The sequence below is a fragment of the Chlorocebus sabaeus genome, chromosome 22 (assembly GCF_047675955.1).
Source record: "Chlorocebus sabaeus isolate Y175 chromosome 22, mChlSab1.0.hap1, whole genome shotgun sequence".
Classification (NCBI taxonomy): domain Eukaryota; kingdom Metazoa; phylum Chordata; class Mammalia; order Primates; family Cercopithecidae; genus Chlorocebus; species Chlorocebus sabaeus.
This window is the reverse complement of record NC_132925.1, coordinates 91965428-91984353: the sequence shown is the minus strand read 5'-3', so window position 1 is coordinate 91984353 and position 18926 is coordinate 91965428. Positions and strand designations below refer to the sequence as shown.

The window sequence follows — 18926 nt, the reverse complement described above, 5'->3', positions numbered from 1 at the left end:
TGAGTGGATATCACCATGCTGGTGTTCAGGGGCTCGCCAGAAACACCCTGTCTAACATGGGAGCATGAAGGTCCCCTCAGTTTGCTAGTCTGCTTCTTAGAGAATGCCACAGCTCAGGTCACTGGGATTCTATCTACATGGGCACCTGGCTCTCTCCCCAGTATACCCCACAGTGAGCTATGTCTCAGATGCCAGCTAACCAGAGCTTATACTTACATTACCACCTCCAGGGACATGCTTAATATTGTCCTTGGAACCACACTTGGACTGAATATGGCTGTAGCTCACTTTTTTGGAGACTATCTGGACCTGGAGTGTTAGAAAACAGAAAAAACAACACAAAGGGAGAGGACTGGTTAGAATCGACACAGGGAAGGCAGTGAGTCCACACGTGATCACAATGACCAACAAAAAGTGTTGTTAAACCTCCACCCCCATCTTCTACAGAACATGTGGAAAAGCACAGGAAAAGAAATGTGAAAGAGCAAGAAGGGGAGTGAAAAACGTGAACAGACAACACAACAACAGGAGCAGAGCTGCGCAGGCGGGGCATGTTGGTCATCACCGCTCCTTGGGGGTGGGGCTGTGGTTCACAAGGCCCAGGCAGCAGCCCAGCCTGATGCCCCACCAGGCACAGCCCTACCTCCTTGCCCTGCTCCCTCCTCAAGAGCTGGGCACAGTGTCCTTGGCTCTTCTCTGCAAGAGTCTTAACATGTGGACCTGTTCTCACCCAAAGAGGGTGCTTCCCTTAAATCTGGGCCCTGGAATGGCTGCAGCCAGACCCACTCTCAGAAGCAAAGGCTGCTCTGAGAAGCACTGGGCAGCTGGCAACAAGGGCACAGATGATACTAACAGGAAGGAGGGGACAGTGCTCAGATGTGAATACAAATGGATACAGAATCTCCACTACCAGGGGAGCGGCTGCAGCCTCCACACTTAGCCCATTTGTCTCAGGGCTCGAGAAGGCATAGTATTTTTGACTCAAGGGTAAAATACCTTCTTGAATCTTCCATATGCCTAATCCTCTGCCCTGTGAGATGCCCATGTGGAAAGAACAGGCTCTCAGCAGGGGAGCAATGACGCCCAATCCTGGGGGCACAACCACACTGTATAGTACGGGAATGGCTTCCCCTGAACTGAGAAACACCAAAGCCCTGGCTCTAAGAGTCGGGAACAAAGAATCCCAGGACCTTCTCAAGAAGGAATAGTTGCCAACTTCCTTTCTTTGCAAATGATGCAGGCCCTAGGCTGAAGAGCTCTCCACAGAGTACAGAAATCCTGAGACACTCCAACCCATATACCTCATTGTACCTACTCATTTCTAGCCTTTTTCACAACTTTGATGGTAAACAAGTGGTTAGCAAACTACTTAATGAGCCTTGGTCTGAACCTAGGACCTCTAGTAGTCACCTAGAAGCCACAGTGCAGCTTTCTTCACTCAGCCCTAGGCTGAGACTTCCCATGCTGGTCCCTAAGGGCTGGAGTGCGGGCTTCTCTGGCAGAGGCACACCTACCTGCTACAGCTAAGGAAGGTGTTGCAAGAACTCAGGAGGGGCCTGGTTTCCAGGTTTACAGAAGCAAGGGGAAAGAACCTGTGGTTTCAGCTTACCTCTGCCCTCCAGTTGATGCTGCATGCCTATACTAAGTGGGTTTCCATTGGGAATGAGCATCCTAACTTTCAGTTAAGAGGTGACCTGGGGAACCAGGACAAATGAAGTTATCTCCATAGCCAGCAGCGTTATGAGAGGGATCTTTTAGTTCAAGGTAAAGCACAGGGGCTCCAGGTTTCCAGGTGGTGGAAATTACCCCTGCCATGTCTTCCTGATAACGAATATAGGTGCACTGTATTTGCATCCATACCAGGTAGGTTTCACATCAAGGTCAGTGTGAAGGAAATGAACGAAAGTCTTTGGATCCATTTTATCCAGCCAAAAATTATATACATATATATATTCTCCAAAGGGCTAATGGGCTCCCAACTCCATTAACTTTCAAAGTTAATACAAAAAATTTTCTGATGGCTGAGTCATCAAGCACAGAGAAGGGAATATGGGGGAGAAGAAGTAGAAACTAGTTAAGGAAAGGGAAAAAGTGCAAGAGAGGGCAAGTGGCTCAGGCTGGAAGAAGTATTTTACCATCTTCACCTTCCAGAGGTGGGTCTAAGTAAAACTCACTTTCCCCGCAGGTTGTTTCTGTGCACTTGCAATTGGGCCGGCTGTTTTAGTGACTGCATTAGATTCAGGCTTTCGGGTTGTAGCAGCTGCCTCTGTTTTTTTCTCTACTTTGGCCTGGATGGAGATAAAGGGAGGGCAAATTTCAAACCAAGAGGATAAGAGCTCAAATGCCAAGAAGGGAAGAAGGCTGTAGGGGACTCAAATCCAGGTCAGGCCACCAGGCAAAAGCAGGTGGCCTTTGATCCTAGGCAAAACCACACATTTCCCAGGGTAGACCAAGTCACAGATCCTTCAGTAGAGGGACACAAAAAAAGGAGCTGCAGGCCACAGTCTCGAGACATGAGGAACAGGTCAAGACACTATTTAATGGAGAAAAGGCACAAAGGAAGGCTAAGACAACCAAATTAGTGATTCTGAGAGTGTGCTGGGGCATGAGTTTCCAATTACAATACCCCCCACCCCATGCCAAATGTTCTGATATGCCCCAAGCAGTTGCCACGGCCAGAGAAGTCAATACTGATAGAAAGTGTCACATTCTCCAGGTATGTTGGAGCGGAAAACAATTCACTAGATCAAGTCACTCAACTCCCCACCCAAGACCTCCTGTAACTTTTGCACCATGAAACCATAAGAGCAAAGACAAGGGGAGGTAGGCCATCAGCAGCACAGCCCAGAGGCCTGCTGGGCACACCAGAGCCACTGTCGCTACCACAAGCAACTCTCAGGCTCTTCCCTAGACTGATCTCAGCTTGCCATCGGTGTCTTCCAACAGCACCAGGATTCCACCTCATTTTTGTCCCTCCTGAATATCTAAACAGCTCCAGATTAAGCAATTTAAGTATTCTGCCCTGGATGGTGGTGGTGGTGGTGTAGAGCTAGCGAATAACCTAGGAGATGAGATGGTCACTATTCCAGGGACCCGAATGTTCTCAGATGGACTTTCATCACCACCTTTTCACACAGAGTTCCCATGGTTACCAACAGTTAAATAATTCTGGGATTGATGCAACCAGAAAATCATAACCACTGGAAAATCCTAAAAGTGAAGAAGCACTGTGATCTTTCTCCATCACTATATGCAGTGCAGTCCTGTTGTTTAGGAAGGCCAGAGGCTCACAGCACGACTCATCCTAGCCACAAGAGGACACCCTAGTCCTCTTTCAGATAGATTCCACTCAAGTGATGGGTTGTGGAAGTAAGAGGTGTTCTACCTTCTGCCTATCCTGACATTCCCTGTGCAGGCTAAGAACCATGAAAAACTAGGCTCATGTCAAGCATCTCTCATACTTGCGGAATCTCTGAGGCCTCCTCTGTTTCTTCTATAAAATAATCCTTTTACATCCAAGCAAAAATGTAAACCCAGACCCCAACATCTAGAAAAGGAGCCTTTCTTATTGAGACAGGAAGAGAAAGCCCAGAGCTGAGCCCACCCCGCCCTCCCTGCTGCTGGGGCACAAAGCCCACTACAGAGCCCAGGCTGAAATACCCTGACGCTGAGTCCAGTGTCCTAACTGCCTGTTGCTTTGGTGGGCCTGCGAACAGTGGGTGGAGATGGAGGGGAGGATGCAGGGGCCAGCATGACAGGACCCTGGGTTCCCTGGACCCACCCGGCCTCCTCCAGGCTGATGCTTGATGTTTTCTGTGGAGCCAACTTTGGAGCGGACATTCTTCAGATCAGGAGCAGAAGCATTGGTGGCCAGGCGGCTGAGCCTGGGGGTGGTGGAGCTGGGCTTGGCCGAGGTGGGCTTCTTGTCTATGGAAGGAGTTGTGGAGGGCCGGGAGGGCATGGGTGTGGGTTTGACTCGGGTGGGAGCCACCCCTGCAGCGGGGGCTGTCCCACTGAGAGTGGTGGTTTTCTTCATGGAACTGGTGGAGGTGCTCTTTGGGCGACTCAAGTCAGCTGCAAAAGGAGTCAGAGATAAAACGGGTTCAGGGAGAGAGAGAAAAAGGGAGACTTAAGCCACAGAGGAGGTGGGGGTTCAAGTTAGGGCTCTGCAAAATGGCAGAGGGGCTATTACCTGGTACAGACTTTGCAGTCATCTTCTTGACTTCTGCAGGTTTTCCCTCAGTCTTAATTGCTGTACAAAATATACTTATTAATATAACATTTAACAAACTGACCTGTTGGATAGTCCATCCAATACTGAGATTCCTCATTATTTAACAATTACTGAATATCTACCTTGAGCCAGGGACTGTCTTAGTCCCTGGGAATGGAGTGGTAAACTAGATGGTCAGGCACTGTGTCTTATTCTTCTGTACCGCCCTGATAACGCCTTCTATGTGGCCTTAAAAGTAGGCTGTCGGCCAGGCGCAGTGGCTCACGCCTGTAATCCCAGCACTTTGGGAGGCCGAGGCGGGCGGATCACGAGGTCAGGAGATCGAGACCATCCTGGCTAACATGGTGAAACCCCGTCTCTACTGAAAATGCAAAAAATTAGCCGGGCGTGGCGGCAGGCGCCTGTAGTCCCAGCTACTTGGGAGGCTGAGGCAGGAGAATGGCGTGAACCTGGGAGGCAGAGCTTGCAGTGAGCCGAGATCCGGCCACTGCCTTCCAGCCTGGGCGACAGAGCAAGACTCCGTCTCAAAAAAAAAAAAAAAAAAAAAGTAGGCTGTCAATACATGCCTATGGACTTGAATAGCCCTCTTCTTATCATCACGTAAGCCCATGAGCACCAGCTGCTGTGGGTTACTAAGAAGGCAAGAGTAAATTCTACCTGGAAATTCATGAGCAGTACATTTTTCTGCCTTTACTCAAGATTTTTCTGAATACATACAACTGCCAAGCTCACACAGAGATCAAGGCTTGTTAAGTACTAGCTGGGTGTGGTGGCTCACGCCTGTTAATCCCAGCACTTTGGGAGGCTGAGGTGGGCGGATCACGAGGTCAGGAGATCGAGACCATCCTGACTAACACGGTGAAACTCCGGCTCTACTAAAAATACAAAAAAAGCCGGGGGAGGTGGCGGGTGCCTGTAGTCCCAGCAACTTGGGAGGCTGAGGCAGGAGAATGGTGCAACCTGGGAGATGGAGATTGCAGTGAGCTGAGATTGCGCCACTGCACTCCAGCCTAGGTGACAGAACAAGCCTCTGTCTTTAAAAAAAAAAAAAAAAAAAAAAAGGTCCCAGGCCTATAGGGCTACCACTGTTCCGGGTAGCCCACTAAGGACCAGTGCGTAAGCAGGCTTGCACAGCTGTTTGTGATACTGGCTAGAGCTATGGCTGGGGCAAAGCCAAGATCCCATTTTCCCCTCCCTAGATCCCATGGGAGAGAAAGACAGGCAATACTCACCAGTGGGCTTCTTGGGCAGGAGCGTGGAGGGGCTCCTACTGCTTGGGCCAGTTGAGGCAACAGCGCTAGCTGTTGTGGCTTTTGCGACAGTTTGAGTGCTCTTGGATCCAGATCTGGAGGCCGGGGCAGAAGCTGGCTTGGATGGTGAGGCCCGCTTCTCAGGAGCCTTTGCATCTGCAATGGGCTGGAAATAGGTAAGTGGGAGTGAGGCCTGCAGGTCAGCAATAGCCCCAAGAAGTCACACTACAAGATGCTTCTTTTTTGTTTGTTTTGTTTTGTTTTTTTGGAGATAGAGTCTTGCTCTGTTGCCCAGGCTGGAGTGCACTGGCATGATCTCGGCTCACTGCAGCCTCCACCTCCAGGGTTCAAGCAATTCTTCTGACTCAGCCTCCAGAGTAGCTGGGACTACAGGCGTATACCACCACGCCCAGGTAATTTTTTGGGTTTTTAGTAGAGACAAGGTTTCACTGTGTTAGTCAGGATGGTCTCGATCTCCTGACCTTGTGATCCACCTGCCTCAGCCTCCCAAAGTGCTGGGATTACAGGCCTGAGTCACTGCACCTGGACACAAGATGCTTCTACACAAGCATGTACCAGAGAACAGGAGGTACTGTGGGTTCAGCAGCTACTGACAGGAAAATATATATGGTTCTAAGAGCAAAGTCCTCCACATAAAGCAGCAAACTAGCCATGCAGGGTGCTGTGTAATCTGAGGACGTGCAACAGAGAGTAAAACTACTTCAATCCAACCTGAGCCAGTGAGAATGAATAGCCCTGAAGGGTACATCACCATAACCTACATCTGCCTCCAGATCTACTGCATTATATACTAATATATATATATGTATATATGCATATATATATGCATACACACACACACATATATTTTAATGTAACCTCTGTAGAAATGCCAAAAATATTAATGTATTTAATGTAATAAAATCTAATGTATTATACTTGACCAAAGATTAAACACATACACAAACAAAAACTAAAAATTATGTTCAGTCAAATCAAGCTGTTCTTTTGGCTAACACGCACCTACAGAATGCTGAACAGGACTGAGCAGAAAGGTGGAGAGGCCACAGGCCAAATCTGGGCCAGAAGTGTGAGCTGCAGCCCTACTCCAGCAAATCACTGAGCCTCTGAGCTTTATTTCCTCATTGGGATAAAGAGATTAGAATGGAGGGTGATGAAGGACCAGCTCTGATAATATGTGATGTCAGGGAATAAAGGAGGAAAGGTCTCAGCACAGAGATGATGAGAAGAGGCAGCCTGAGCAACAGAAGGGATAAAGAGCACTGATACCACAGCTACGGTCCGAGAGCAAAAGGGAAAAAGTCTCTCAAGTGTAGATGCTTGGCATCTGGACCACTCTAGTTCCTTTTACATGGAGGCTGGGAATGACGTCTCTAGTGAAGAAGGGAAACAATCAATTTAGCCTGGTTTCTATGGGGATAGGGGATGAAGACACTATTTTGATAAACAAATTACCACATTACAAAAGAGAGTATGCCAAATCACAGACACAGTGGGCTCAGCTCTCTTACTCCAAGAGATGTGGCTATAAAGAGGGCAGTATGGAGGTAGAGACAAGCAGGATATCGTTAAATGGAAAAATCAGCTAAGGAAGTACTTAGAAATTAAGGGCTGGCATCCAATCAAATAAAGTGTAACTCTGCAAATGTAGGGTAATGACGATTTCCACAAATAAAGGCCCTAAGTACGATGTGAAGAACTCTAAGGCTGGAATCAGGGGACGTGGTTCTGCTTCCAGCTCTGCTGGAAACATGTAGGATTTTGGGCAGAGGGGTTCCCTTTCCTATCACCCTAAAATTTGAGGACTAAACCAGATGCTCTCTGGGATGTGCATCAAATTTTTAACACTATGACTATTATTCAGAATAATCTAGCATAGTCTTCTTATTTTGCCAGTAAGGGTAATAATGATAAAATAAGTTAGAAAAAAGTTATGTGGGATAGAAATCTCAAAAGGATGTTGCATCTTTTAGATGTCAGGCTCCTGGTTTCAATGACCTGCAGAAGTTAACTGGAGCTATTTTGCTGTTTCCCAATTTACATTTTCTTCTTTGCCAGAATCATAATCTACTTATTTTTTTCTGTATAGGTTTTTCTCTGTCTCTACAAATCTTTCTACCAAAATAAAGTGCAGATGAAGAGGCCACTAGCCAAATCTGGGTTAGAAGCCCGAGCTGTATTCCTGGTTTGGCCCCTTAATTCTAAGAGTGTTATTGGGCAAATTGCTGGGCCTCTCTGAGCTTTATTTCCTCATCTGGATAAAAGAGATTAGAACAGGACTGGTGCGGTGGCTCATGCCTGTAATCCCAGCACTTTGGGAGGCCGAGGCAGGCGCATCACTTGAGGTCAGGAGTTTGAGATCAGTCTGCCCAATGTAGCGAAACCAGCGCTACTAAAAATACAAAAAATTAGCCAGGCATGGTGGCAGGTGCCTGTAATCCCAGCTACTCAAGAAGCTGAGGGAGGAGAGTCACTTGAACCCGGGAGGCGGTCCAGCCTGGGCAACAAGAGTGAAACTCCATCTCAAAAAAAAAAAGAAAAAGAAAAAAAAAGAAAAGACAAGACATTAGAACAGAGGACCAGCTTTACATGCCTGGCTAGATTTTATCCATCTGTTTCTTATCTAAAAGACAAACATTAATAATTACAATGCAGATCACCCTTTTAGGTCAGCTATATCTTGAAATGCTGTTTAAAAGCTGAATAGCAAAAGGCCATAAAAGAACAGTGGTTGATAACCCTGGGCCTCAGCACTGGAGTCAGCTCTAGCCTCAGATACTGGTTCTGCCATTTACTAGCACTGGACTTTAGGAAGTTTATTTAACTGAGCTTAAGCTTCCTCACCTATAAAATGAAAATACTGATACCTACGTCATGGGTGATTGAGAGAATTAAGAGTTAATGTATACAGGCCAGGCGCGGTGGCTCACGCCTGTAATCCCAGCACTTTAGGAGGCTGAGGTGGAAGGATCACCTGAGGTCAGGAATTTGAAACCAGCCTGGCCAACATGGCAAAATCCCATCTCTACTAAAAATACAAAAATTAGCCAGGCAAGGTTGTGGGTGCCTGTAATCCCAGCTTCTCAGGAGGCTGAGGCATGAGAATTGCTTGAACCTGGAAGCTGGAGGTTGCAGTGACCCCAGAGTGTGCCACTGCACTCTAGCCTGGGTGACAGAGCAAGGCTCCATCTCAAAAAAATAAAAAATTTTAAAAAGTTCATGTATATAAAGCAACTAGTACAGTACATTTCATTTATATGATTTATTATAGAGTGAAATTTCACTAGACACCTCTCCTTCCTACACTTTCCTCTGTCACCCCCTGCTGCTGCTGAATAAGCAGCAGGGAGGACCTGCGGCCAGGACTCCAGGCACCTCCCCTCTGCCCTCCTATTCAAATCTATTGTTTTCTAAAGATCAAGAAAAGCAACCGAATGGATAAATGAGGATCAGAGAGAAAACTTTATAAGATTTTATCGTTACTAGTTGATGAGAGGATCTCTCAGTTTCTTGGCCAGGGTTTCAGCCTAGACTTCGACTCCTAGGTTCCACAGTTTTCTTCACAATATTAAATTAAAAACTGACACTTTAACATGGGAAACTATTTTGTACCATAAATTTAAAGAGTACTATCAGGCTGACCTAAAGGCCCTTCTCAAATAAGACAAGATGTTAAGAAAGGCAGCCACAGCCTCCACTATCCTCTCCTCCTGGAGCAATTCTGTAATGCTAATGCTGCTCCAAATGTGACCGGTTGCTGGGCAATACAGAAACCGTGGGTGACCTGGAAAACTGGATGACTTCAGAAGTAGCTCAGTGAGAGGTGGCCTAATGCCCAAAGCAAAGTAAGTTATCACATCATGCTGGAACATGCTGAGATAAGCGGGAAGAGCTAGTTATATCACAATAGTAATGGATAAAACTTCCACAGGATAACGGAAAGACAAAGAATTACATTTGATGTGGGAATTATACCAAGAAAGAATATCTAATTGGTATGTGGAGTAGAGGAAACTGGTTAATAAGTGCTTAAATAGGTAAAGAGTAGGTAGTTAAGAGAAAGGAGGAGGAACCTAAGTAGATGGAGTATTACCTCCAAACAGGGCAGGGAAAGGTAAAAGCATAAAAGGGCTTCAAAATGTTAATGGCTGCATCAATGGGCCCCAAATTGATTTCCTTTTCTTTTTTCTTTTTTTGGCTGCTCTTTGTGGAGCAGGGGTAACCCATAGGCAGTACACCCAGAGTAGCCATGCCAATTTTCAAATCACCCTCTCCCCCATTTCCCTTGCCTTCTCCCAATTCCACCAGCCTGATTCTGTTGCCTGTTAGCAACAAGAGTCTGTCTATTTGACACTCAGACGGGAACAATTTTCCTCGGCACAGTAGTTAGGTGACCACTTACCTTTGGCTTCACGTCTTTTGAAGGTAAGATGGAAGGCCTGGCAGAGGCGACGGCAGGGCGTTTGGGTGGGGCAGCTGGTACTAAGCCTGAAGCAAGGCTCATGGGTTTTTTATTCAACCCACCACTGGTGGTGGGAGCTGGCTGCTTAGGGAGAGAAGTGGGCTGTGTTTTGGCTTTCGATGTTGAAGTCTTTGCAGGTTGAGTGGTGGCCAAAGGCTTTAGGTTGATTGTTGTTTTTTTTATTTTTTATTTTTATTTTTTAAAGGGCAACATCAAACACACAGAAAAGAATAAAAACAAATTAAAAAAGTATAAATTGCACAATTCAAAGTAAAATTATAAGCAATGAGGATAGATGCAACTTAAAATTAGCATTTCTTTCTTCTGAGCTCAAAAAATAATGGAATGAGACCAGGATAGAGAAAGTGAGTGGGGAATAGTTTCTTTTTTCTTTTTTTTTGAGACGGAGTCTCGCTCTGTCGCCCAGTCTGGAGTGCAGTGGTGATGTCAGCTCACTGCAAGCTCCAACTCCCAGGTTCAGGCGATTCTCCTGACTCAGCCTCCCAAGTAGCTGGGACTACCGGCATGTGCCACCACGCCCAGCTAATTTTTTGTATTTTTAGTAGAGACAGGGTTTCAAGGTGTCGATGGTCTCATCTCCTGACCTTGTGATCTGCCTGCCTCGGCCTCCCAAAGTGCTGGGATTACAGGCGTGAGCTACCGCGCCTGGCCTGGGAATAGTTTCTTAATGTTAGTGGCACAAATTCTGGCAGTTTGGCACCTGAAGATTTAATTCAGTAAAACAATTACTTAACTCTTAATAATTAACTAACTTTTGGTGGCTAAAATTATTCTAAAAGAAAAGCATCAGGAGATGATTGATTGAGCCATTATTAGCTGTATTTTTTTTTAAAATAACTTTTTAATTTTTTGAAGACCCTGGACAACATGCTGAAACTACCTGTACCTTGATGGGACAACAGCAGCCACAGCCTACAGTGTGGCTTTTGAACTTTGCAATAAGTACTAGTTATGCATCTGAAGCTATATGATCCACCTTCAAAATCTGCATTCTCTTTTCGTGAATGGAGATTTCAGAATCTTTTTTTTTCTTTCATGTAACACTGAGATAACAGCAAACAATTCGGAATTTCAGAATATTTTTGCAATTGTCCTTTTGGTTGTTGTTAAGGGAAGCAGAAACAATCTCTATAGAACTTTTTTTTTTTTTTTGAGATGGAGAGCAGTGCAGTGGCATGATCCTGGCTCACTGCAACCTCCAACTCCTTGGTTCAAGTGATTCTCCTGCCTCAGCCTCCTGAGTAGCTGTTACAGGCATGCATCACCACGCCCAGCTAATTTTAGTATTTTTAGTAGAGACGGGATTTCACCATGTTGGCCAGGATGGTCTCCATCTCCTAATCTCGTGATCCGCCCGCCTCGGCCTCCCAAAGTGTTGGGATTACAGGCATGAGCCACCACGCCCGACCTCTACAGAACATTTTTTACAGATATATAATAGGGTCAAAGGCTGAGATTTTAAAGTTAGTTTAGGCCACTATGGTAAATGAGAATACAAGATATTTTCTACCAAACATGAGGAAGGACAATAATAGCTCAGAAAAAAGAAATTTCATTTGTGATTCAAGCAATAATAGCAGAAGATACTCTTGTTTAAAAATTATGGCAGTAGAAGATAACCACCATTCTGGCACCTACCTTTGTTTTCTTCTCTGGGCTTGGTGGGAGCTCCTTGTTTGGTGGGGTGGTGATGTCATTTCCGGTCCCACTCACAGCAGGCCTTCCTTCTTCTGGCCTGGCTATTCCTAAGGGGAGAGGGTGGGTGGGAATTGTGCTAAGCAAACATTTTTTCATACCCAGTTTGAAAATACAAGGTTTAGCAAAGAGAGACCACTAACTAGCACTTCATTCTGAAAAAAGTCCACAGGGTTGTGCTGCTGAAATGTGGACAAGACTCCCAAGTTCTCATTGTGATGGAGGACAGTTTTAGATTCCTCAGATTCAGGAAGCCTGACCCTGTGGAAAAGTAGTCTAAGTGGCACATGCACAAATGATCAGTGGAAAGAAATGGTCCTTTAAGTTTGGTTTCCCTTCCCTAGAGACCAAAGGGACTCTGTCTTCCAACCACTAGCTCTCCATGCAACAGGACAAAAACCTCTTCTACCAGTCTATCTTTGGAATAAAGGTTGCTGTGAGATGGGATAAGAGCCAGAAGATCATTCAATGACTCCCTTTCCTTCCTTTCCCTATAAAGAACCACTTTATGGAGGATGTGAGATTAACCTGATCTAGTTCTAACAGTGACCCAGATTTCCAACAAGGCCGAGGAGACCCATGGAACCAGACTCAGGGCCAGAAATAAGTCTCCTACCTAAGGCAACATAGCCTCCTCTCTGTGGAGAGGTTACTTCAGATTTCAACAGTACTATAACTGAGAGCATTAAAATACCGTGAAATACATAACCTTGCTGTGGGGAAGGCCTTTCTAACCGTTACAAGGTCAAGGGGCCACAAAAGGTAAGTTTGACTAAAGAAAAATATAAAACTTCAACGTGGCAGAAAACAAAATAAGACAAAACACTATAATAAAAGTCAAAAGGCAAATGACAAACAGAAGAACTACTTGACCCTCATACCAAAGACAAAGAGCTTAGTCTATAAATTACTACCACAAATCAGTAACTGCTACAAAGGCCAATAATCCACTGGGAAAATGACCAAAACAATGTGAACAGACTTTATAGAAAAGAGATACAAAGTTTTTTGAAACTACGAAAAGATGTACAATGTTAAGTATAAGAAAAACAAAAATTAAAACCCCACTGAAATGCCATTTTATTTTATTTTTTGAGACAAAGTCTCGCTCTGTCACCCAGACTGGAGTGCAATGGTGCGATCTCGGCTCACTGCAACCTCTGTCTCCCCTGTTCAAACAATTCTCCTGCCTCAGCCTCCCAAGTAGCTGGATTACAGGCATGCACCACCACACCCGGCTAATTTCTGTATTTTTAGTAGAGACAGGGTTTCACCATGTTGGCCAGGCTGGTCTCAAAGTCCTGACTTCAAGTGATCCACCCACTTCGGCCTTCCAAAGTGCTGGGATTATAGGCTTCGTGAACCACCATGCCTGGCCTGAAATGCCATTTTAACACTAACATATTGTCAAAAGTCCTAAAAGTTTAAAATAACTATTGAGAATAATATGGGGAAATATACCTGGGAGGTATGTGAACTGCTATGACCCATAGGCAGGGCTGCCTGGCAGTGTCATTTTCTGAAAATTACAAGGACAGACAAATTCTAATCCAGAAAACTAATTTTTAGTAATTTATCCTAGAAGTGTATTTACACATCAGCAAAATAGTAAATGTGCAAGGTTTCTACCAGATCATTGTTTCTAAAAGCAAAAGAACAATCCAGAAGTCTGTTAATAGAAAACTGGTTATTATGGTAGAAATATCAATGTAATCTCTGAATGTGAAAAAATAAAGCATGGAGAAATTCTTTTATGATTACCATGCAATGGTCTCTATTAGAAAAAAACAACAAAGCATAAGTATAATGTGAAACCATTGGTCTTGAAAAGGGATGGGGGAAAAGATATTGCAAATACACTTGTATATGCATTTTAAAAGAATCTTTGAAAGGATTGTATTAAAGAACATTTTTGAGGGAAAGGATGGGACACAAAACTGGGGAGGTTAGGAGGCTTGAAACTTTGAGAAATAATTACAGATTCACAGAAAATTGCAAATAAATACATAGGGAAGGTCCCTGTGTACGCTTTTACCCAGTCTCCCCAAGTGTTGACATCCTGCGTAAATACAGTATACTATCAAAACCAAGAAATGGAGACAACCCACAGAGCCTACTCACATTTTTTGCTTTATGTGCACTCATTTGTGTGTGTGTGTTTGTGTGTTAGTGTGTGTAGTGCTATGCAACTTTATCAAGTGTAGCTTTGTGTAACCACCACCACCTCAGCCTCCCAAAGTGCTGGGATTACAGATTACCTGGCCTGGAGTGGTTGGTTACAATCAATAGGGCTCCTTCATGTTACCCCTGAATATGAATATCTACCCTATCCCCTTTCCAATCCCTAAATATATGGCAACTAGTATGTTCTCCATCTCTATAATAACTTCCAGTACACTATATTTAAAAGTAGATATCCTCGCCTTGTTCCCAATCTTAGATAGAAAGCATTCGCTTATTCACCACTAAATACGATGTTAGCTGTAGGCTTTCTGTAGATGCTCTTTGTCAAGTTAAATTTAAAGTTTCTCTCTATTCCTACTTTGCTGAGAGTTTTAACATGAATGGTTATTTGATTATCTTAAATGAATTTTCTGTGTTTACAATTTATTTTCTTTAGACTATGATATAACAGATTACTTTTTTTTTTTTTTTGAGATGGAGTCTCACTCTGTCGCCCAGGCTGGAGTGCAGTGGTGCGATCTCAGCTCACTGTAAGCTCTGCCTCCCGCCATTCTCCTGCCTCAGCCTCCCAAGTAGCTGGGACTACAGGAGCGCACCACCACACCTGGCCTTTTTTTTTTTTTTTTTTTTTTTTTTTTTTTTTTGTATTTTTAGTAGAGACGGGGTTTCACCGCATTAGCCAGGATGGTCTCGATCTCCTGACCTCGTGATCCGCCCGCCTCGGCCTCCCAAAGTGCTGGGATTATAGGCGTGAGCCACCGCACCTGGCCGACAGATTACTTTTGATTATTGCACTAACCTTGTATACCTGAAATAATTCCAATTTCAGTTTTTTTTTTTAAGAGATGAAGTCTGTCGCCTAGGCTGCACTACAGTGGAGTGATCACAGCTCACTGCCACCTCGAGCTCCTGGGCTCAAGAGACCCTAATGCCTCAGCCTTCCAAGTAGCTGGGACTACCAGCACATGCCACCATACCTGAATAATTTACAAAAAAACATTTTTTTGAAGAGATGGAGGTCTTGCCATGTGGCCCAAACGGACTGGTCTCAAGCAGTCTTCCCACATCGGCTTCCCAAAATGCTGGGATTACAGGCATAAATCACCATGCCCCATCATAATTTCAATCTTTTCAATTGATTAAAGTTGGTTTTATGACCCAAGATCCATCTTGGTGAGTGTTTAGGGGACACCTGGGAAGAATGTATATTCTGTGACTGAGTGGAATTTCTATCAATGTCTATGAGATTTTGTTGTTTGATGGCACTGTTACATCTTTACTAACATTCTGTCTAGTAGTTCTATCAATTGTTCACAGTGGGACATAGAAGTCCCCAACTGTAATTGTGACTTTGTGTACTTCTCCTTTTAGCTCTGTCAGTTTTTGTTTCATGTATCTTGACACTCTGTTTCTGGGTGTGCATACATTTAGAACTGCTAAGTTTTCTCAGTGGGATTGATCCTTTCTTCTTTTCTCTGACATCTACTTTGTCTGGTGTTAGTCACTCCAGGCCAGGTAATCTGTAATCCCAGCACTTTGGGAGGCTGAGGCAGAGTATCACTTGAGGCCAGCAGTTTGAGACTAGCCTGGGCAACAAAGTGAGACGTCCTCTCTACAAAAATCAAAAGAAAATTAGTGGGGCATGGTTGTGCATGCCTATAAGACTCAGCTACTTGGGAGGCTGAGGTGGGAAGATTGCTTGAGCCCAGTGAGTCAAGGCAACAAGAAAAACAACTCTCTCTCTCTATATATATACATACATACACACACACACACACATACACACACACACATATACACACACACACACACAAAAAATCATTATATATAGCTATTGTTACTTTAAAAAATTAACATATTTCTTTCCATCTTTTAACTTTCAACCTACCTATGTCCTTATGTTTGTTATGCATCTCTTGTAGACAGCATATACTTAGGCAATTTTTTTTTTCTTTTTAAGACAGGTGTGATCATGGCTGACTGTACTCACTGTAGCGTCTGCCTCCTTGGCTCAAGCAATCCTCCTACTTCAGCTCCCGAATAGCTAGGACCACAGGCATGTGCCACCATGCCCGGCTAATTTTAAAATTATTTGTAGAGATGGGTTCTCCCTGTGTTGCTCAGGCTGGTCTCGAATTCTAGGCTCAAGTGATCCTTCTGCCTCAGCCTCCCGAAGGGATTACAGGCAGGAGCCACTGTACCTGGCCTACTTGAGACATTTTTTTAAAAAAATCTACTCTTCCAATCTTTGTCTTTTAATTGTAGTACTCAGACCATTTGCTTCTAAAATAATTCCTGATGGTCAGGTACTGAATGGATGGTCAGGTACATCCATTCAGCACTTTGGGAGGCCGAGGTGGGCTTATCACCTGAGGTCAGGAGTTGGAGATCAGACTGGTCAACAGGGTGAAACTTCATCTCTACTAAAAATACAAAAATTAGCCGGGTGTGGTAGTGGGCGCCTGTAATCCCGGTTACTTAGGAGGCCGAGGCAGGAGAATCACTTGAACCTGGGAAGCGAAGGTTGCAGTGAGCTGAGATCACACCACTGCACTCCAGCCTGGGTAACAAGAGTGAAATTCCATCTCAATAAATAAAAAATGAAATAAAGTAAAATAATTACTGCTATGTTAGGGCTTAAGTCTGATATTTTATTTTTTATTTGTTCTCTTTCTCATTTCTCTGTTTCACTTTCTTGCCTTCCTGTTGGTTACCTGAACATTTTTAATCTTTTTAATTTCCTTTTTTCATTTTTTTAAATTACGTCTCACCCAAGGTTACCTGAATATTTTTTTAGAATTCTATTTTTATTAAAAAAAAGTTTTTGAGTATATTGCTTTGTATATAGTTTTCTTAGTGGTTGCTCTAGGTATAACAATATATATAAAACAAACTGGTATCAATGTTCTACTACTGTTTTTTTCTCTAGAGATAGGGTCTCACTGTGTTGCTCAGGCTGGTCTCAAACTCTGGGCTCAAGTGATCCTACCATCTTCAGCCTCCTGAGTAGCTGGGGCTACCGGTGCACACCACCACACCCAGCTATGTTTTACTACTTTGAGTGACCTACTGGATGGAACCTTACTTCCATTTAGGATCCTTTATTTTCTCCCTACTTTAATTTTTTTTAAAGACAGAGTCTCGCTCTGTCGTCTAGGTCGGAGTGTAGTGGTGCAATCTCGGCTCACTGCAACCTCTGCCTTCTAGGTTCAAGTGATTCTCATGCCTCAGCCAACCGAGCAGCTGGGATTACAGGGGTGCACTACCATGCCTGGCTAATTTTTCTTTTTATCTTTAGTAGAGATGGGGTTTCGTCATGTTGCCCAGGCTGGTCTCGAACTCCTGGCCTCAAGTGATCCACCCACCTTGGTCTCCAAAAGTGGTGGGATTACAGGTGTGAGCCACTGCGCCCAGCCTTAAGATATGTCTTAAGTGTTTCCTCTTCACAGATTAAGCACTACATCAGATAGTATTACAATTTGTGCTTCATATATGATTTATGATTTTAAAAAATTCATGAGGAGATAAGTCTATTATATTTCCTTTTTTTTTTTTGGAGACCCAGTTTCGCTCTTGTTGCCCAGGCTGGAGTGCAATGCCATGATCTTGGCTTACCACAATCTCCGCCTCCCGGGTTCAAGTGATTCTCTTGCCTCAGCCTTCCTGAGTAGCTGGGATTACAGGTATGAGCCACCATGCCCGGCTAATTTTGTATTTTTAGCAGAGATGGAGTTTCTCCAAGTTGGCCAGGCTGGTCTCGAACTCCCGACCTCAGATGATCCACCTGCCTCAGCCTCCCAAAGTGCTGGGATTACAGACATGAGCCACCATACCTGGCTATTTCCATATTTTTACCCATTCCATTGTTGTTCTTTTATTTTCTGAAATTCCAAGCTGCCTTCTGTTACCATAACTTATCTTTTTTCTAATCTTTAGCCATTCTCTAAGGTATGTCTACTAGCAACAAATTCCTAGTTTTCCTTTATCTAAAAATGTCTTTTTTATTTATTTCCCCTTCATTCCTGATGGATTGTTTTACCAAATAATTTGCAGTTGACAGTTCTTTTGACACTTGAAAAATACACCACTTCTCTCTGCACTCCCCAGTTTCTGATAAGAAACAGGCTGTCATTTAAATTGCTGTTTCCTCAGCACCGTAAGGAAGGTTAAAAAAGAAAATTGCTGTTTCCCTAATGCATCATATCTCTTTGCTTGTTTTTAAAGATTTTTGTCTTTAGTTTATAAAAGTTTAATTATGAAAAGTCATGGCATGGATTTCTTTGCATTTATTCTATTTGTTATTTGTCCAGTTGCTTGAATCTATAAATTTTGCCTTTTGTCAAATTTGGGAAGTTTGTAGTCATTATTTCTTTGAACAGTTGTTCAGCCTTGCATTCTTGCTCCTCTCCTGCGATTCTGATGATACATATGTTAGATCTTTTGTTATTGTCCCATGGGTTTGAAGATATATTTTTTCTTGTAGACCATTTTTTCCTCTGTTGTTCAGATTGAATAAATCCTATTGATCTGTCCCCAACTTCACTGATTCTGTCTTCTGTTATCTGCAGTCTGCTGCTGAGCCCATATAAGGTTTTAATTATTGTATTTTTCATATCAACAATTAACATTTGGTTCTTTTTATGTAACTTCTATTTCTTTGCTGAGGGTTTTAGTTTTCATTTGTTTCAAGAGAATTCATAATTGCTTGTTAAAGTACTTTTATGATGGCTGCTTTAAAATTCTAATTTTGTACTTTAGCATGCAATCATCCTGTTTATATTGTTTATATTTAGTCTACAGGTTATGACTGTAGTTCTGATGACAATTTGGTTTCTAGAGTCCTTGCAATGCAATTATGGCCTATTGTGTTCTGGTTCTGCTAAGGTTCTAACTAATCCCTTTTGGTACTGCCTGAAAGGGCTGTAGGGACTTACCTGGGCCACCCAGTGTCAGCACATAGGGGCTGAGTGATGCTGGAACCATAGACTAGACACAGCTTCCTCTGGACTGCTCTCTGGCTGCCTGGGACAGGCAGACCTCTTGTTTGATCTCTGCTGGG

General features: G+C 43.8%; 1 protein-coding gene across 10 annotated transcripts in view; it reads right to left on the bottom strand.

The window, feature by feature from the left end:
- MAP4 (microtubule associated protein 4) overlaps positions 1 to 18926 on the bottom strand; it is a 221976-nt gene that overhangs the window by 14475 nt on the left and 188575 nt on the right. For all 10 annotated transcript variants that reach the window (XM_073010256.1, XM_073010255.1, XM_073010254.1 and 7 more), the window contains 7 exons: positions 11627 to 11733; positions 9908 to 10123; positions 5467 to 5650; positions 4193 to 4252; positions 3782 to 4074; positions 2175 to 2288; positions 217 to 309 (listed from right to left, as the gene is read on the bottom strand). In XM_073010256.1, coding sequence (XP_072866357.1) covers positions 217 to 309; positions 2175 to 2288; positions 3782 to 4074; positions 4193 to 4252; positions 5467 to 5650; positions 9908 to 10123; positions 11627 to 11733 — 1067 coding nt within the window. The remainder of the gene's footprint in view (positions 1 to 216; positions 310 to 2174; positions 2289 to 3781; positions 4075 to 4192; positions 4253 to 5466; positions 5651 to 9907; positions 10124 to 11626; positions 11734 to 18926) is intronic.